General features: G+C 42.8%; 1 protein-coding gene across 1 annotated transcript; it reads left to right on the top strand.

The window, feature by feature from the left end:
- Nucleotides 1-8,585: 8,585 nt before the first annotated feature.
- Nucleotides 8,586-18,970, top strand: htra3a (HtrA serine peptidase 3a). Its single transcript, XM_083764563.1, has 10 exons — nucleotides 8,586-9,230; nucleotides 11,468-11,573; nucleotides 12,488-12,710; nucleotides 13,761-13,955; nucleotides 14,712-14,744; nucleotides 15,334-15,448; nucleotides 16,691-16,753; nucleotides 16,856-16,913; nucleotides 17,783-17,878; nucleotides 18,794-18,970. The coding sequence occupies exons 1-10, from the start codon at nucleotides 8,735-8,737 to the stop codon at nucleotides 18,960-18,962; spliced, it is 1,554 nt and encodes a 517-aa protein (XP_083620689.1). The 5' UTR covers nucleotides 8,586-8,734; the 3' UTR covers nucleotides 18,963-18,970.
- Nucleotides 18,971-21,594: the final 2,624 nt, after the last annotated feature.

Below are 21,594 nucleotides of genomic sequence, written 5' to 3'. Positions count from 1 at the left end.
CGAATGCAACAAAGGCTTCAACAGGCAGTATATCCTTAAGAAGCACCAGCTGGCAGAGCATCCGGAGATTTTTAGCAATAAACAGAAAGTACAAGTACAAGTAGAAGTAGATGAAGTGAAGATAGAAGAGGACTATGAGCAGGACATGTATGGACAAGACATAGTCATAGACCTTAAAAATCTGCATTCTGAGACAGACATGGGCCTTATAAACCAGCATTCGGAGCAGGACATGGGCCTTAAGAATCAGCATTCTGAGCAGGACATGGGCCTTAAAAAACAGGTGAATGAGAAGGACATGGGCCTAAACATCCAGGTTAATGAGCAGGACATGGGCCTCAAGAGAGAGGTTCATGAGCAGGACATGGGCCTAAACATCCAGGTTAATGAGCAGGACATCGGCCTAATGAGTCAGGTTAATGAGCTAGATATTATGGGCCACGAGGGTTATGAGCAGTATATGGGCTTCATGAATCTGCCAGAAAGCGGGCATTTGAATCTGGAATAACGATGCGTGTAGAATGTTCAAGAATATCGATAGGCTAAACGGTGGAAGTCGTAGAGATACATACTATGTCATCACTTCTCTCAAATCAGAACATTCCATCGCACGAGCCCGACGCTACAGGAGATAACAGTCATACTTCTTTCAACTGGAGATTGCCTTTTTCAGAACTACGTTTGAAATAAGAGAAAAATTAACCCTGATATGACTGCTGTTGTGAATGATAGGCATTTGAAACTGGCTAGACGAGTGATATCTTTTGCAGCTATTTTGTCTTAATTGTATGAGGAAGATTTGATGCGTTCCCTAGTACACTATATTGTCATATATATGTTGATTTATTTGGACGAAAAGGATTTGTTGAATTTACTTTTGGAATTGTAGCCATGGATTTGTTTTGTTTTTCTTGTTTGTTTTTGAGTGGTGTAGCCACTCAAAGGAACAGCAATGTCCCTATGTCCATCCCTACGTCCCTATGTTTAGGGTACCAATAGTGCTAGAAACAGAGAGAGAGATAGGATAGAGAGAGATATCTTGCGCCACCCCTTAACCCTTATCCCTAAACTTATTTGCCATGTTTTACTATTTAAAAAAACCTTTTAAAAGTCTCGATGTAGATCGTCTAGTTGAACTAGTAAAGTAAAGTTTCACTGGAACACATGGTTTACTTAGTAAACCATGTGGTCCAGTGAAACTCATGTGAAGTTCATGTAAATAAAACGAGCATAAAAACGACACTGTGCTGTTTGGTGTGGTACCTTCACATCGGCCTGTTACAGCACCAGCAGGCGTTTGGGGTTCAGATGTGTAAATAATAAAGAACAGCTTCACCTCTCATCGTCACATCACAAATCTACCTGACACACTGTACGGTAGATGTAACTGATGTTGCTTAAGATGAGACTGCTGTTATGGACGAGGAAACGGGATCTCAATGTCTGTCTGTCACTTATTTAATTAAACATGTACTTATTGAATCATAATGTGTGTCCAGGTTGGACCAGAATACATGGGTAGAAGTTACCTGTTTGTGAGCTCTTGCAGATCCTGGTCCAGTGCAGCTGTAAAACCTTATTGTAATTAAGTACTACTATTAAGTAATGCGTAAATCATGGTTAGTAAAGGTAAAAGTGTGGTTAGTAAAAAAATTACAGAATGGTTATCAACTTGATTAGCTTAATGAAAATGAACTGTTAAAGTTGCTCTTATATCCAAAATGCTTTTATAGAGTTTGCATTACATTCACCCATTCACACACATTTATACACCGATGGCGGGGGAAACCATACAAGGCAACCTGCACATCAAGAGCTCTCCCTCTCTCTCTCTCTCTCTCTCTCTCTCTCTCTCTTCAGGAACTCACCCAGAGAACATTCTGGATCCAGCCCCCAGTAGTCTGGATAGGATGTCTCTACTTCCAGGTCAGGCTCTATTAAGCTTCTCATTAAATTAAATTCAGGCTTATATTAATGAATCACAGTGGTGGAAAAGGTACACGCATTTGTTTTGCTTAATTAAAATAAAATAAAAACTGCTATAGAAATAATCTGTTACAAGTGAAAAAGCTTGAATTCAAAATGTACTTGAGTAAAAGTACTGTATTGGGTTCTAAATGTACTTAAAGTACCAAGAGTAAAAGTATGCATTGTGCAGAACGTCCCATTGTGTGAATGTGCAGAAATACAGAGACACTGACTTGTGGACACAGATACAGAGCAACAGATACAGATGCGCACACACACTCACACACAAACTCAGTATGTCTCTGTATATGTCTGCACTGATTCTTTCGCGTTGTTGCTCTACCAGACGATGACAACACTTTATCAAATCTATAGACTTTGAACAGTTTGGACATGGAGCAGTAGTTATTGTTGTTGATTGTCGTTGAGTGATGATGATTCCGTTGAGACGCGTGAACGGAGAACATCATGATAACACCAGGCTGTATTACACAAACACATCTGAGGTTTTAGTACACCCACAGACACGGGCACACAGTAGTGGACAGCGCCCACATGACGTGCCTAGCAGATACGAAAACAAGGATAAGAAGAGAAATGAACAGGAACAGAACATGCATCTGGTAGTATCGTTGTGCACAGACGTCAGTCTCTCTGATAAAGTGGTTGATGGTCATCGTATCACGGATATCAGTATGCTAACGTACTGCGGATCAGTGTTTCATCAGCACTGGGTCAGGCACATAAGGTTCATGGTCCATCATCATAGTACTGATACAGAACAGTATCTCTACGGAAGAACCCATATTCACACTTCTTCCTGTCCCACTAGACGGGGGCAAATTTGCTGATACAATATAGTGAGCATTGACTAACCCCCACACACACTGTCATGTGGATGCACACACACACACACACGTCTTCATCCCCATAGGCCTATATTTTAATAGTTCATTTTTTTCTAGCTTTCAGAAATTACGTCATATTATAGCAGCCAAGTCTATTTCTAATGTTTGTTTAGAGCACTTTAAACTACATAGTGGCAGGCAAGTCTATGGACTTTTAATGTTTGTTTAGAGTATGATATTTGAGACGTGAGACGCCCCTCTCTTCACACGAGTGATTTTTGAGGGGCAGGAGCTGTGTCTGTGTGTGTGTGTGTGTGTGTGTGTGTGTGTGAGAGAGAGAGAGCACATGGAATGTGCTCAGCTGATTGGCTGAGCACGGAATATGATGATAAGAGCACCCCTCATCAGACAAGTGTGATTTAATTTTTATTACATAGGCCACATGTTTCCCATCCCATATAGGATAACCCAATTTTGGGGGGGGGGGGGGGGGCGGAGAGAGATCAAAGTTGATGGTGATGATGATGGGTATCATCATAGCTCCTCCCCCGCAGGCAGCGCTCATGTCGAATCTCAAATATCTAATCATACCACTCTGTTGGCCCCGCCCCCTCCCGAGGACCTCGTATATAAAATGGTCAGCTGTGAGTCAAAGAGCACTACTTTCATGGTTCGCAGTAGCAGTCGGTGCAGCCTCGAAATTCGACTTCTGTCTGTCTGTCACGAGCTGTCTAGACGCGTTCATCCCACATCATTCGCATCATCATCCCTGTAGAGAGCTCACTCACGCCTCACCTGTGCTTGTGCCGAGTTGTGATAGCTGTGTTGCTGTGTCAGACGGTGTTCAGCACAGCAGGAGGTCTGTCTGTCTGTCTATTCTGTCGGTGGCAGTTTGTTAGTTTGTGTCCATCCACCCATCTATTTCTTTGACTGTCCAGACAAGAGGAGGAGAGACAATGTTTTGGACGTTGCGGTGGGAGAACTCTGCAATGTCCACTTGTTGCCTGCTGCTGGTGCTGATTCATGGTGTGAAGGCTCAGGCTGGTGACTGTGAGTAGAGTATCTTTAAATTGATGATGCTCTGTCTGTGTGCATTTCATTTGATGTGGTTCATTGAGGGACACTGTCACTGTCACACGCATCATTAAGCCCAAACCACACCAAAGGGTCGGCTATAGGGACAAAACTGTTTTTAAGGTTGCAACTTCTTGAGTTGTATTGGTGTGTTTTACCTTAAAAAAACGTTTCGTCGCAACCCAACCCTTTGGCGTGTTTTTCCCCGGCTTAAGGATGTGATTGATGGTAATAATAATTATAAACGTTATTGTCCCCGAAGGGATATTCGTCTTCACATGTCTGTTCAAAACACCTGCAACAAAACAACACATAGCACAGAAAAACATATCACCTAGATGTGGACCTAGAGCACACACTATTAGCAACAGAGGTATGAGTCTCACATTAATGTGGTCTATGGTTGTATGCTAAAAGGAGCCAACCTATGGGTTTTCATTTACATGTGTTATGCTGGGAAATTAATATTATGTTTCTGTATTCAATGCTAGATCCACACCTGACCGAGAGCCTGCCTGCCTGGTACGTGGGTGCCTCGGAGCTAACAGGTAGGAAGTTGGGCTTGCCAGTATACTGTATTACATTGTGTATTGATAATGGGTGCTCAGGTCTAATTGCTCTTTTGTATATTTCAGCCTGAAATATACAAAACATGAAAATAACATGAAAACGTTTGAGAACCACTGACATGGAAACATGGGTTTTTCAGAAAACTTTTAGGATGTAGAAGACATTTTTTAAGAATCGTCCTCAGGTCTAAATGGGTTAAGCAGCAGTAACATTAGCGTTTCCTCACAGTCAGTTGATTCTTCATATCCATATGAGTGAATCTGCCGGGATGATTTGTTACAAAGATGCCCAGAACATCAGGATGAACCTGTGTAGTTTATGACTGCTCCAACAGTAGTGGCAACATTCAACTTTGGAGAGAAACGGAATGTCAAGAAATACACTGCAGTGGCTGAGACCAGAGCCCTAGAGTAATGGTTGAGACGAAGCAGTGAAAGATACATAACGCCAGTCTTACCCGTTACCCAATACCCAATCTTTCTGTTGTATGAACACAAGGCTGCTGTACTTTATACCTCATACTAAGCATTTAAAGTATGAGGTATAAAGTACATCAGATTCATCCCGATGTTCTGGGCATCTTTCTAAAGTTATTGTTAGTAAAAGTGTAACGTTTGAGCCGACGAACACAAGTCACTTTTCCATTCACTGTAGTAGAAGAGGTGCACCGCAGCTATGTCGGCTCCAACTACAGGAAATACGTTAGCTGAGACCATGAGACCTGTTTCTGAACGTGTCATCAGGTTCAAAGTGTTTAATCCATGAATCCAAACACAAGCCAATTGATAGTTTATTGATCCCAAAGGAAACTCTGGTGTAGGAGTAATGATGAATAAGTACAAGCAAATAAAATGAAGATAACTAGCAGAATATTCATATTATTTTATTCATAATTTTTTTTATATAAACACCCTACTCTGTACACCCCTCAGCGCCGGCTACGCATTGCGAGCGCCACTGCACCAACTTGGAATGTGTGTCTTTCTCCTCCTGGTGCGACGGGATGGAGGACTGCTCGGACGGCTCGGACGAGTTACACTGCAGTAAGCATCCTCATTTCAGCGTTTACTTTTTTATAACCTTTTTCATGATCCCACTTCTGTATTGCTGGTATCGTTGGTGAAACGATACCCAAACCCACCTCACCCCTGCCCACTTTGACAGGCTGGAATGGCTTAGGGTCGACGACAGAGTACAGCATCTTGCACTGGTCCACAAGATTCGATACACTACCAAGATACCCATGTACCTGTCTAAATACTTCCTTAATGTTAACAAAGTCCACACCTACAACACCAGAGGGACAAACCATGTGCAACCCAGATTCGGCACAAACAAGGGACTAAATTATTTTTGCTCCTATGCCACCAAAATGTGGAGCGCCCTACCAACAGTCATTAAGACATGCAAATCCCTTGACTCCCGCTCTCAAAGGGCACCTACGGACGGCTGCAATTCTAAACTGGCCCCCGTAAAATCTGAATGAAATGTGTGTGAAGGCCTAGCTAAGTTTCAGTGTCACAGTGGGGAGTGTATTAGCATGGAGAAGGTTTGCGATAAATGTAGAGACTGGTCAGATGAAATCTATCAAAGAGTATGCTGCTAAGTAAATGTAATTTTACAACCTTGTATAGAAACACAGCTTTCCTTCCTTTTTAGCAGCTGCAAAGCTGGTCTTTAAAGAGACCTGGCATCTAGTTGACCTTTTCTCACACATTTTGATCATTGGCTGACCTCGTTTGACAGCGAATGGGGAGACTTTCCCATACTCTGAACAAACAGCCATGGCGACCTCCCAGGCTATGGCATCAGTCGTTCTCTCTCGTTTCTACAGCTAAGGTCGCCGCACCCTCCGGGGGAGGGAAGATGACCATTTAGCGTTGACATTTACAGCGGAGCCGGTCCACTTCACCACCTTCATATATATAATTGGTCCTCACTAATGATTTAGTTTAGTGACTTATTTTCACTTTGTTGCGTTGTCAACCCGCGGAGACGCCATTCTCGTCTAAACGGAAACAGAAGAATGTATAGATACAGTATGAAAGGTTATTGCTTTTCATCTAGCTAACCGTTTTGACTTAAAATGATCTACAGAGCCTAAAGTAGGCCTATTTGTACAGAACACCTGCGCATAAATTATATAAACCTAATTAGATGTGGTGATGTAATGTTTCTTCTTTAGTGACTATTGATGTTTGTGTGTTGCAGGCCCGGGGATCATTTGTGAACACAAACAAGGCGGGATTATGTGTCGCAGAATCTTCCGGGTTCAAACTCAAGTGTATATGGCCCAGGCCCAACACCCTTGAATCTTTACAATCAACAACCTTTTCACTGGATTCTGTGGACGTGCATGCAAAGTTTCAGTGGCAATTTTCATATCTAACTACGTGTCCTAGCTTGTTTTGATCTGAGGCATTTTGTACAAAACGAGCCACTGCCGCAAACTTTGGTAGCCAATCTTAGCCAATCAGTGTGGAATATGATTATGAAACATCCAACAGATCTGCCTCGGTCACATGACTAAAGAGGATAATGTGTACCAAATGATGTTTGGCCAAAATATGTTGGAGTAATAATTATCATTCCATTTTTACCAATATGACGTAAATTCTCCATTCATTGTCAATGGGAATTTAAGACGAAATATAGGAGGGGCTATAGCGACCCTCAAAAACAAAGCTGTCCTTTAATGATTGTGCCCTTTTTGGTTTAGGAAAATAAAGATGCGTCACACTTTGTATTCTGGTTTCTTGTTTTTCTGTGATTTTGTTGACTAAAACTAAGACGAAGAATGTTCGTCGACTACCTTTTTTCACTGACGAAAACCAAATGGAAACTAATCTACAAGTTGTAGATCAGCTATTTTCAGCAAGTGTAAAATCAGCCATTACAACGGCATCAAGACCTGCCAAAATACATTTTAGAATAAATCGGATGACTAAAATGTGACTAACACTAAGTCAAAACTATTCAAGAGACTATTCAAGTGACTAAAACTAAAATCAAAATTTGCTGCCAAAAACAACACTTTTATTATAGGTCAAGTTCATTTGATTTGACTTATCTGATTTGCACAACAGCATAATAATGGAATTTCTTTCCAGAGTTAAGATGTCAGTTGTTGTGGCGGTGAGGTATACGAAACCCCTAGGGGGGCCTTATGTGAGAACCTCACAGTTTACTTTTAAAAATAGAAGAAATAATAAGTGTAAAAACAAGTGATGAAGAAATTAGGACAGACAAAAACATGTACGCCTACAATAATGTATATAGCCTAGTAAGCAGCAGAAAATACAAAAGCTGTTCGCCTGCAGGTTTTCATGAAAGAATGAGAGGAGGTATTTAATTTAGCCTATATACTGTATGTATACAGCTTGTTTTGAAGGTACGTATCGTATACAAGTATAAGGATGTGTTCACTATGGTTCTGGAGGAGAAGAGCTTGAGTTGCAGCAAACACACAGGAGCAGAATAGGAACTATAGATTACTAAACTATAACTTCACTAGTCACTACTAGGAAGTAAACACTGGTTTAGAGGCAAGCTACCTACTATACTGTAACTACCATGAACGGTTGTGCGATGAGGAGTGGAGTGAAGACCAGGGTTTAAATACTGTCAGGGCTGAAGAGTTGATGGCCGGCAGGTGTGTCAATTGACTGAATTGAGTGCGATGAGGTGACCACAGACCTTTATATCTCTATTCCACAGACAGGTGTGCCAAAGCTGGAAGCTGGGAGGAACGCCCACACACAGCCAAAGTATGGCAACACAGAGCCACATACTGTGATAATTCATTCAAGGCCTATATACTGTATGTTGATCTGACGTGACCCCCCCCCCCCTACTTATAGGCCGCTAGCTATACCTTTTAACTGTTTGACATTGTGCTCCAGTCACTCACTATTAATCCACAGTCCACTAGATGGTGTATAGTGATCATGAATGATTGCACCGTTTTGGTCGTATATGAGGCAGGCGACAGTGACCCTCTGTGTCTGTGATGATGGGCTATCTATCTGAGCTCTCTAACTCTCTTAGTGCATTTTCCTTTTCAGACAAACGTGCATGAGTGAACATACACACTCATATCACTGCCAGCTGTCATCATTAGGCTACTAAAAAGGCTGCTGGGGGAGAAGAGAAAGCCATTTATTAAACCTAAACTATACTTTGATTGAATGAGAACGCAAAGGACCAGACATTTGAAAAGGAAGCTATGACCGGAGAAAATTATTTACAATAGCCATCTCCATCTCTCTCTAGTTATGGAAAGAATCACTGCTGTGCGATTATGTACATTTGTGGTGGCGTTTCTCTTTGTGCACGACCTGACCGGTGCCATACCGCGATCCAAGAAGCCGTGCTCCCCGCGGTGCGACGTGGCCAGTTGTCCGAGTCCCAGCTGCCCCAGCGGGTACGTCCCGGACCGATGCAACTGCTGCCTGGTGTGCTCGCGGGCAGAGGGAGACCCGTGCGGCCGCAAGAACGACCTGCCCTGCGGGGACGGCTTGGAGTGCAAGCTGCCTACTACTAGCCCTGCTGCTGCTGGCCATGCTGCTGCTGCGGGGAATAATAAGCGACGATCAGGCTCAAAGAGGCTCTGTCAGTGTAAAATGGGACAGAACAAAGTTTGTGGGAGTGATGGAAAGACTTACAGTAACGTGTGTAAGATGAAGGTGTTCAGCCGCAAAGCTTTGCAGAAGGGGAGAGCAGCGGTCACTCTGGCGCACGAGGGACCGTGCGCCCTGCATGCAGACACGGGTAAGAGTTGGCCTGATTCAGTAGTTCTCAGTGGGGTCCAATTGTCCATCAGGGATTCCCAGGACCCCAGCGAAAATCAGGCAAGCTGTTTAACCACTTTAATTGGTTAAAGTGGTTAAATCCGTTCCTTATTTTAATTGTAGGCTAGCCTATGTTAAATAGCAGATCTACAAGCTCACACTAAGTAAAATATCTGAAATATTCAGCTAATTGACATGGTGTGAGCTTGTAGATCTGCTATTTTTTTAATAATTTTTAATATCACATATTTTCTTATGGGGGTCCCCTGGCACAAAATCTTTTCAGATGGGGTCTGTCATGGTGAAATAGTTGTTTTTCTAGGGGTGCCTTGTCTTGAGCTTAGGAACTCAGAGCTACCCATGCATGCTGCATATCACCCACTCAACCACCACCAAAGAGTTTTAGGCCAGTGGCTCTCAACCTGTGGTCCTGGGACCACCAGTGGTCCTTGAGGGAGTTCCAAGCGGTCCTTAGCTAAATGATGGAGACTTTATTACCAAATGGACTCGTATAGAAATATAACTCTTGAGAGCGTAAAATGAAACCAAACCACCCTTACGGGTCCATTTGGTTTCATTTTATGCTCCCAAGATAAATTATTGTTAAACAGCTGCATTACTTTATTTACAAGAAGTCCACACAATTAGAGAATTTAAAATAATTATTTTCATCGTTTGCCTGTTATCTCTCCTATGGTACATGGTGCATTTATATAGTGCTTTACATAGATTGTATTGTATTGATGGCGACGGAAGCCATGCAAGGTACCAACCATCACATCGGGAGCAATTTGGGGTTCAGTGTCTTGCCCAAGGACACTTTGACATGTGGACAGGAGGAGCCGGGATTCGAACCGCCGACCCATGGATCATTGGACGACCTGCTCTACCTCCTGAGCCACAGTCGCCCATGCTGTATTGATGTACCACATCAATACAGCATGGAATTGTGTCCACACGTACCACAACATATTCATGTTTTCGGTCTGATTAAATAATGGACCTTGATATAAAAAAGGGTTGGAAACCACTGGTTTCGGCTCCTCTCTCTTCTTGGTTATATCCATATTTAGCACTCAGCTGTAGCCTCTCCACTAATCTTTATGGAATGTGATCCCAGCCTATATAGGATACTGGATCTGTCAAAGATCTAAACAGGAAGTCAGTCACTCCCATCCAGGGGACCTCTCTGGAGTAGACATCAGACATCAGTTCAGGAAGGGATTAGTGGGTTGGACATAAATATAGCCTAGTCGCCCCACAGTTTGTAGATCACAAGTGTGTGTTTGTGTGTGTGTGTGTGTGTGTGTGTGTGTGTGTGTGCGTGTGTGTGTGTGTGTGCGCGTGTGCACGTGTGTGGAAAAAAAGAGAGAGAGAGAGAGAGTACATTTATTCTACTTTACATTGTTACACATCCCCTCAATAATACCAGTATAGCCTGTGATGAACAGTACACATGTGGTCTCTGCAAATTACTAACTGTCTTGGACTTACATTATATCGAGGCCAGCTAAGGTCTTTATCTTTTTACACATTGTTGCATACATGCTTTGTTGCATGTGTGAACGTTGTGTTGTACTTATAGGCCTGCTGGCGCAATTATTAATACATAATCGGCATAATCACAATTATTTGAAATAACAAGATAGCAATTTATTTTTACAAAGCCTAAAAGGCAACCAGAAATTACATTTCTATTTATACGTTCCAATTTCCAATGCCAAAAACACATAATCGTTAATCGCAGTTATTAGTTTGACAGTTAATCATTAAAGGAGAATTCCATGCTAGAAGGCTTTCTTACCTTTATTTGTAGTTGTTGCGTCCCCACCAAAGAGGTCCAGGTGTTATTTTGTGCAAAAGTGAATTATTTCCCCTAATATAAGCCCTCAATGGGGGTTGGGTTTTTGTGCTAATTCACTTATTTCCATTGAAATAAGTAGTAAAGTAGATTTTTGAGCGATGGAAATAAGCGAATTAGCACAACACCCCATAGCCCCATTCAATTCAATGCAATTCATTGAGGGCTTATGGTAGTGGAAGCCAATAATGCGCTTTTGCACAAAATAACACCTGGACCTCTTTGGTGAGGATGTAACGACTACAAATAAAGGTAGGAAAGCCTTCTAGTATGGAAATCTCCTTTAAGTAAATTGTCATGATGGTGTACTGAATATTAACTTGTGTTAACCAAATGGGTTGTTTATGTCAGTATAGGTCATGCCCCGCTCCATCCAAACAGTCCTCGATACAAGTTCAACTTTATCGCTGACGCAGTGGAGAAGATTGCTCCTGCTGTTGTCCACATTGAACTCTTCTTAAGGTAAGGTGTGTGTGTGTGTGTGTGTGTGTGTGTGTGTGTCTGTTCAAACTGTTTCAGATGTCACAGCCAATACACCCGATAGAGAAGTGACTTTTCTTGTGGGATATAGCATCTTTAAGGATGCCATTACAGCTTGGTTGGTTACAAATTACTCAAGTCATCAAGGCTTTGTAATTAATCACGTTTAATCATGTTTAATCAATATCAATATTTAACCTGAGAAGCTTTTTTAGTTTTTCAATTAAAACTGATTTTGGTATACGAGTGGATTAATGAGTTTGAGTTTTTAAAATTGAGCCAAACGGTTTCTTCTCCCGTTGTGTGCGCTTGGGGTTTGTTGTCTGTTGATCCGTTATTTTTGGGTACAGGCTTTAGTCCAACATACTATTGGACTATTACTTAATCCCCTCACACTTTAAGCATTGACCTCCAGTAACCTTACCTCAGAGGCAACTAGATTAAGCCAGACTAAATCTAAATATAAGATTTAGAAACTTTTAGTGTTACTAGTAAGACTAAATCATATTTGCCGAGACTCTTCTTCAACAAAGATAGCGAAAGCAAACATTCTTTGTTCTGTACTACATACATACAAAACACTGAAGTCCTTAAACCAGAAACCAACCCATAACCGAAAGCACGGAGCAACGCAAGTTCGGGAGCGAGGTCTTTGGTGTTATAAACTGACTGTCTGTCCTGTCCTGTCTGTCCTGTCCTGTCCTGTCCTGTCCTGTCCTGTCCTGTCCTGTCCTGTCTGTCTGTCTGTCTGTCTGTCTGTCTGTCTGTCTGTCTGTCTGTCTGTCTGTCTGTCTGTCTGTCTGTCTGTCTGTCTGTCTGTCTGTCTGTCTGTCTGTCTGTCTCTGTCTCTGTCTCTGTCTCTGTCTCTGTCTCTGTCTCTCTCTCTCTCATATCAGACACCCTCTGTTTGGTCGCTACATTCCTCTGTCCAGTGGTTCTGGGTTCATCGTGACCCAGTCGGGTCTGATCGTCACCAACGCTCACGTGGTAACCCCGGCGACGGTGCTGGCGGGCCGTCCTCAGCTGCGCGTGCGGCTGCACGACGGAGACGCGTACGAGGCGGTGGTCAAGGACGTGGACAAGAAGGCAGACATCGCCACCATCAAAGTCAGCGCTCAGGTTGAAATGCACGCACGCACGCAGGCACACACACACACACACACACACACACACACACAGTCACACACACACGTTTTTTTTCTCCATTCTGGCTCCTCTTTAAATGCACCTGTTTAAATGTGCCTTTACCGTACGAGTGGCCACGTCTCAACACTGCTATATGCCAGTATTCTCACAATGAGCGAGTCAGATGTTCCACTGGGCAGCTTGCAGGAATACACATGTAAACACTAACTGTGACTGGAGGCCTTCTCTCACCCATCTCTGAAATACTTCTGTGTTTCTCTCCTCCTCCTCACTCTCTCTCCTCTCCTTGAAGCTCATTAGCGCCCACCAAAACGTAGTTTTTCTGTCTCTTCTGCTTTGCTAATTTGCTATTGTCCACCATGTCCACACATGGATATATATGGATATAGCCAGGTTTCCTCCTATGTTTTTTATGTGTGCAGCTATGTGTTTTGGGTTCATCCGCCGCACGCGCGCATTCACGTGTAAAGCGTCTTCATTGTGTATGGAGGCTATGTGACTCTGTGAGCGACATCATTGTGCACGGAACTTATGCGGGAACGCCTACTGAGGCAAAAAAATACTTTCTGACCTTGACAGCCCATATTCATCCAAACGGAATTAGAAATTACATTAAACTCACCAACATTGCAGGTGTACGGAAAGCTTGAATTATCCTCTTTCTATGTATGTTCTAAGTTTTTGTTTCATAAAAACCCATCATAGTTATGAGCTACACATTCTGTCATAGTGTCAGAGTTTGGAAGCGCTCGTTTTCAATAATGCAACGTCCTGCTGCCTCCTTCATGATGTGCCATTTAGAAACGGGTGGTACGCGGGTCCGTTGAGTGAATTCCAATGAGCGCTTCCAAACTCCAACACTCCATGCGGCTCAATGTTTTGCCACTCAGTCTAGATGAGCGGGGCGTGCACCGGTGGAAAAGTGATGCACATACTCCACTGTAGATTTAGACTCCACTGTGTGTGTGTGTGTGTGTGTGTGTGTGTGTGTGTGTGTGTGTGTGTGTGTGTGTGTGCGAGCAGAAGAAGCTTCCGGTGCTGGCGTTGGGCCACTCGGCTGACCTGAGGCCGGGGGAGTTCGTGGTGGCCATCGGCAGCCCCTTCGCCCTTCAGAACACCGTCACCACGGGCATCGTCAGCACGGCACACAGAGACGGCAAGGAGCTGGGCATCAGAGACTCTGATATGGACTACGTACAGACTGACGCCATTATTAATGTGAGAATATATACATACTGTACATACACATCAAGGAGCTGGGCATCAGAGACTCTGATATGGACTACGTACAGACTGACGCCATTATTAATGTAAGAATATATACATACTGTACATACACATCAAGGAGCTGGGCATCAGAGACTCTGATATGGACTACGTACAGACTGACGCCATTATTAATGTAAGAATATATACATACTGTACATACACATCAAGGAGCTGGGCATCAGAGACTCTGATATGGACTACGTACAGACTGACGCCATTATTAATGTGAGAATATATACATACTGTACATACACATCAAGGAGCTGGGCATCAGAGACTCTGATATGGACTACGTACAGACTGACGCCATTATTAATGTGAGAATATATACATACTGTACATACACATCAAGGAGCTGGGCATCAGAGACTCTGATATGGACTACGTACAGACTGACGCCATTATTAATGTAAGAATATATACATACTGTACATACACATCAAGGAGCTGGGCATCAGAGACTCTGATATGGACTACGTACAGACTGACGCCATTATTAATGTAAGAATATATACATACTGTACATACACATCAAGGAGCTGGGCATCAGATGATGTGGACTACGTAGAGACTGATGTCATTAAGAAGCTTGGAAATAATTGTTACACAGCTAACCGATGTGTGTCAGTGTCACCGTGAGAGGCACTAATGTGATTGAATGCTTGTGTCTTTGTCACCTTTTCCATCATCATGTCTTCATGGAAGTATGGCAATTCTGGAGGACCTCTTGTTAACTTGGTGAGTAGCGTTCTGTGAAGTATAAACATGTAGTTTTGTTAACTTGGTGAGTAGCGTTCTGTGAAGTATAAACATGTAGTTTTGTTAACTTGGTGAGTAGCGTTCTGTGAAGTTTAAACATGTAGTTTTGTTAACATGGTGAGTAGCGTTCTGTGAAGTATAAACATGTAGTTTTGTTAACTTGGTGAGTAGCGTTCTGTGAAGTATAAACATGTAGTTTTGTTAACTTGGTGAGTAGCGTTCTGTGAAGTATAAACATGTAGTTTTGTTAACTTGGTGAGTAGCGTTCTGTGAAGTATAAACATGTAGTTTTGTTAACTTGGTGAGTAGCGTTCTGTGAAGTATAAACATGTAGTTTTGTTAACTTGGGGAGTAGCGTTCTGTGAAGTTTAAACATGTCGTTTTTGCGTTTTCTAAATTGACATCCACAGCAAATATTTGACCCTAAGAAATATTCATTCTCCTGTTTGCATCCATGAGTTCACGCTGTGTTGTGTTGTGTTGTGTTGTGTGTGTGTGCATGCATGTGCATGTGCGTGTGCGTGTGCGTGTGCGTGTGTGTGTGTGTGCGTGTGTGCGTGTGTGTTAGGACGGCGAGGTGATAGGCATCAACACTCTGAAGGTGACTGCAGGAATCTCCTTCGCCATCCCCTCTGACAGGATCAGACGTTTCCTCACCGAATCCCAGAGCAGACACAACAAAGGTCAGAGGCTATAGACTATAGCCTCGGAGACCACAGGCGTTTTGACTGTGGCTGGTTTAGTCCACTGGTTCCCAAACACTGGGTCGGGATCCATTTGCATTTGTTCGGTCACGGCCCAATTTTTATGGGTCACGACTCGAGTAAAATTCCCATTTTCGTTTCCTACATTTAAATTAATTAAGAAGTCGTGAAAATAGCTGATCCACAAGCTTGCAACGCTGCGCAAAGCGATGCGTTGTGCGCTTGTAGATCTGCTATTTTCACTAGTTTGGGTCCTGGCTAGGCATACGTCTAATCTCTCTTTTTGGGCCTCGACCTGAAAAGTTTGGGAACCACTGATTTAAACAATATACCATTGAAGCTATAAGATATCAGGTAAACAATTAAACTGGCATCTGTTTAAATGACGTGCTATCCAAATGACACTCCGGGCACCTAGGCTCCTAATGCAGCAGTCTGACAGCAGTGACAGCGCATTGCGGGTTCTGACGAACTTTGCTATATGTCACTCCCCGTTTCTCTCTCCTCTTTTCATGTCTGTCTCCGCTTATTCTATCAAATCAATAAAGGCAAAAAGTCCAAGAAATATCTTAAAAACTAAAAAAGAAAATAAACTATTGTGGACCTTGAATGATTGTGGACTAATGCTGTGAGTGTATAAACACTCTCTGGATTACAAATGGATACAACATGAGCACTGCTGCAGGATTTTACTGTGTATGAAATCATTGGGCCCGATTCACTAAGCTGTTTACACCCATATTTTGGGTGTAAAGGAATTTTCCAAACGTCCACGTTAGTAGTCCCATGTAAGTGTGCATCCGAGCAGACTTGAGAAAGAGCAGCCCTCCGCAAAATTCACAGACAAAAATAGATCACTGAATCAGACTAACGTGGGAAGTTTGGAAAATTCCTTTACAGTTTACACCCACAATATGGTTGTAAACCGTTTAGTGAATCGGCCCCATAGGTGTTACCGATGATACTAATCAAGGCTGTGTTCCATTCTGGTCAAACAGAATCAAATTGCTGTGCTTCCGGTACATTTGCTTGCTTCCGTTACTTTGTACACTCAGAGTTATGGGGATCCTTGATATAATTTTTTTTAAGAACCACTGTACACTAAATGGAATGTATCAGCGCTAACACCGGAAGTATGGAGAGTTATTCTGTGTGTGCATAGAGCCTATTGTTTCTCAGCGTTACATATTTATTATAACACACATTATATTGTGCCTATAGATAAAAACAAGCTGTTGAGAGGAGGACATTACCATCTACCAGAGGAGACCCAGTCTGACGCAGGTGAGCCTGAGTGGTGAAGCCATGCTGTGCTGATGCTGAGGATGACTGTGTTGATAATGAAACAAATTGTGTTCCCCCCCCCCCCCCCCCTTCCTCTCCCAGAACTGATGGGAGGGAAAAAACGTTTCATCGGCATCAGAATGATCACCATTACTGAGGCGTGAGTGTTGTTACACCCACACGATGAAACACACATTTACACGTCGATGGCATGCTAATCTTAGATTCTACCAGCGCTACTAGCTGTACTGTGTCAGAAAAGGAGACGGATGTTAGCTACGTGCTAGTCTTGGATATCCAGACACTGAAATGACTGCCCAGCCCTCTAGGCGAGATCTGGTGGTTTTTTAATCAAGATCGTGTTTCTCGTGGATGGCTAAGATGGATTAATAACTTTCCACAAGATATCTTGAGAAAAGCACTAGATGGGTTAAGTAACTAATTACATTTATTCAAGTAATTTTGAGGTATACTTTTACTTTACTGGAGTATTTCAATACTTTTACTTCTACTCCACTACATTTGAGAGGCAAATATTGTATTTTTATTCTGCTACATTTATTTGAAAACTTTAGTTACTATTTACTGCAGATTTTGATTATTATTACAAAACATAGCCTGCATAGCCCTATATACATTTAGACATCTACAAACATAGCCATATAAACATAGCCCTGTATACATTTTGGCCACTCGAAAATAGCTACAAGCTCACAATGCGTCGTGATTGTCAACTTGGAGATCTCCTATTTAAAAAAAAAAAATGTATATATTTGAATACTTGTGAAATGGGACATTCTGCCCAATGAGCACATTTTACTTTTGGTACATTAAGTACATTTTGATACCGATACTTTTGTACTCATTTTGAATTCCCTGACTTTTACATTGAAGTATTGATACTTTTACTTAAAACGTAAATCATCATCGTTTTTCCACCAGTGCACTGAGACTGTGTGTGTGTGTGTGTGTGTGTGTGTGTGTGTGTGTGTGTGTGTGTGTGTGTGTGTGTGTGTGTGTGTGTTCCAGTCTTGTGGCAGAGCTGAGACTTCAGAACCCAGACTTTCCTGATGTGAGCAGTGGAGTTCTAGTGCACCAGGTTCTACCGGACTCTCCTGCACACAAGTAGGTGCACGCACGCACGCACGCACGCACGCACGCATGCGCGCACACACACACACACACACACACACACACACACACACACACGGGCACACACGGGCACACATGCACACACGCACACACGCACACATGCACGCCATGCACACACACACACACACACACTCTTGAGTGACTGTGTAGTATTCTCTAGTCTTGCCAAGACTCATTCTCCTCGCCTCGCTCCAGACTGCGCACACACACACACACACACACACACACACACACAGCCAGACAGAGCAGGAATGTCATATGAGGTGGACATTCAGCAAAGAAGAGTTTTGCAGGGAAATGCTTTGGCCATGTCTCGCGCCCCCCTCCCTCCCCCCCACCCCCAATACAAACTGACTGCAAAAATAACTTTAATAATAGAGAAAATATATCATAAATGAATACTGAAACCAGATATAATCATTAAGGAAGGTTTATGCATGAACTATGTGTACTATGTAAACTCTTCATTTCCATTTTCCATTCAGTTGCCAAAAGAAAAATGGAAATTTTGGGACCCCCCAAAATAATTATATATATTATAATAAGTGGTTAATAAAGCCTCTCGTGTCTCTCTAACCTATAGGGGTGGCATCAAGGCAGGGGACGTCATCGTGGTATAAAACCTCTCTCTCTCTAACCTATAGGGGTGGCATCAAGGCAGGGGACGTCATCGTGGTATAAAACCTCTCTCTCTCTAACCTATAGGGGTGGCATCAAGGCAGGGGACGTCATCGTGGTATAAAACCTCTCTCTCTCTAACCTATAGGGGTGGCATCAAGGCAGGGGACATCATCGTGGTATAAAACCTCTCTCTCTCTAACCTATAGGGGTGGCATCAAGGCAGGGGACATCATCGTGGTATAAAACCTCTCTCTCTCTAACCTATAGGGGTGGCATCAAGGCAGGGGACATCATCGTCACGCTGAACGGCCAAACTATTGGGAGGAACGAGGACCTGCAAGGGGCATTGCTAGGAGACCAGCCCCTCCTCCTGGAGGTGCGGCGTGGCGACGATGAGCTGCTCTTCAACATCTACCCTCACGTCATTGTGAACTAAAGCATTCTGTAAATACGGTCGCACAGGGTTTTCTAAATTGCCTATAGACTGCTGAAGTTCGCTGACGTCGCTGCCGCCAGATGGCGCTATTCGCCTGGTTCGTGGGGGTCATTAGTTTTGTTGAAAACCCCACAAGGGATTCTTAAACTGCCTCCATTTAAGGACTGTGTTAGAAACATAACCATAAAGTCACCCCGGAGATTTTACTCCTATGCATATGAAGCATCGACTTAAGGTGGGAATGTACAAATATACCCAAAGAGTAACACAATAAACACTAGAAACGCAACCCAAAAGACTACATTTCCAGGCTGCTGCCCGCTGCACACTAAATCTGTCACGCCCATCGCTCGTTGTCCTGACGGAGCATGGCGTATTTTAGTAGCGACATTGATTTCAGACCCGGAGACTTTTACCTAAGACTTTCACGGCAGAATTAATTAAAATTTCTCCAGAAGCAGCCTGTATCAAATATAGTGTCAGACTTCAGTGGTCTATTCTATTGTTAAGAACTATTGGGCTGGGCTCAATGTACATAGTAGTAGGACACAGCCTTATTAGTTGCGTGCCGGTGGCACGCACACCGACAATAGCAGTTCCTCAAGTTACATTTGTACAGTATCAGAGTGGACAAATGGATAAATGAACACAGACGGCTTTACTGTTTGTTCGGACACTATGATGACAAATCACATAATGGAGACACGTTACTGTACTGTACTTCACCACCAGAAACACTGTAATGGATGGAACGCTTTTTTTGCACTGTTTAAAAGATAGTTTTTACACTAAAAGTTTGTGTGTAACTGCATGTGCAGTGTGCACACATGCAATCATATGGGCCTTTATGTGTATGTGAGGCACTAGTCTCGTGTGGCCAGACTGTTGCCTCCTGCAATTTTCAAATGCTTCCGTCGTACAGTCTGGATCATAGATATACTGTATATATCTATGGTCTGGATAGCACCAAAGCTCTGATTATGAGCAAGAGATAAAGCAGCATTGAAGCCTCCTCCCCGCTTCCGTTTCGTCTTTACAGTCACGCAAATGTAATCAAATATAATTGAAAAAGGGTATCTTTGAAAAACAAAGAAAAGGTCCCGCACACTGTCAGACACTTGCCAAAATGTTGCTCTTTATTAGGTTGACGTTTCGGTCGAATATTAGACCAGTCTGTCCTGATGAGGGCTTCTGTGTTCGGATTTCGGGAGGTGTAGTTCCAGAATCTATAGCATTTGGAGATTGTAGAATAGTTTTCTGGTTACGCGAGACTAGTGAGGCACAGACATCCTAGCAGCTGCTGTCCAGCTGTATGGAAGGTATAAGCTAGGCTCCTTGGTTTACAATGGTGGTTTCTTCTCCCCTCTTTGCCTTGGAAGGATATTCTCATAATCTAAACAAACCTAACAGCACCTAGGCAAATACTAGCGCACGCACACACACACACACACACACACACACACACACACACAGAGTAAGGGCCCATTGACTGGAAATGTCTATGATGTCATCTTTATCCCCTCCTGTTCTGTTAAAATAGATCCTCAGATGAAAGGAATGGAAGACCCTGTTCATGCTAACCTATCAAATGGTTGATGAATAGTGAGGAATGACAATGTATTTTTTAGATGATGCTTTATGCTAGTGGTTCCCATACTTTTTCATGTCAAGGACCCTCACAATGACACTCATTAGCCTGGTCCCCCATTTGAAAATATATGCCAAGTTTGATATGCAACAGGCTACGGACCCCCATTTAATGGCATTTCTATCGCTGAGACCCCAATTTATATTGTAAAATCAATAGCTGGGGACCCCCTGGAACTCCCTCAAGGACCCTTGGGGGTCCCCGGACCCCACTTTGGGAACCACTGTTTTAGACGATGCATTATGCAGCCCATACTACAGAATACCTGCCAGTGCCAGACTGTAACAATGTAACCATTGGGGTGGCAAATCTACAACAGTATAACCATTCTACCTCTTGATGAGATAGAATGCAGTCAGAGACGTGGGTAATAAGTTCATGGTTGCATTAAACAATAGAACGCTTATAAATCTAAATTATAACAGATGTAGATGGGCGGGTATCAATTGGATGAAATTAGATTAATCTTCAAATTAACAGTCGGGGACAATATGCATAATGAAATTACTGAATTTAGGTTAAATGTCTGTAACACTGCCAAATAAATTTGTGAAGAAATGTATTTCTTGTCCTGGTATGAGTATTGAAAATTAAATATAACATACTGGGCGGGAACCCCTTTTGATGTTTTAAACATTATGTGCTATTTTTGAAAATTTGTGAAAATATTTATTTCAGAAAACTGGAAGATTTAGAAGATTTAAAAAGAAATGGAGGTCAGGCCTAAATGGGTTAAAATTCACAGAGGGTTTCCTGGGTGCGGCCATTACTGAGGTGTACCATTTAGTGCAGCAGCACCGATTAGCTACACCTGGTCTACAGAGCACCTGCTCCATGTATTACACCTCAGTAATGGGCCCAGGGCACCCCTCTGTGAATCGGTCATAGGGAGCTGTGGGGATATGATGGTTTGATCATATAGGGAGCTGTGGGGATAAAGGTTTGATCATAGGGGGAGCTGTGTAAAGCAATAGTTCCAGGAAG

This window comes from Protomyctophum parallelum (genome assembly GCF_964188405.1).
Source record: "Protomyctophum parallelum genome assembly, chromosome: 5".
Taxonomy (NCBI): Eukaryota; Metazoa; Chordata; class Actinopteri; order Myctophiformes; family Myctophidae; genus Protomyctophum; species Protomyctophum parallelum.
Note: the sequence above shows the minus strand (reverse complement) of the source record. Positions and strands in the feature narration are given on the sequence as shown.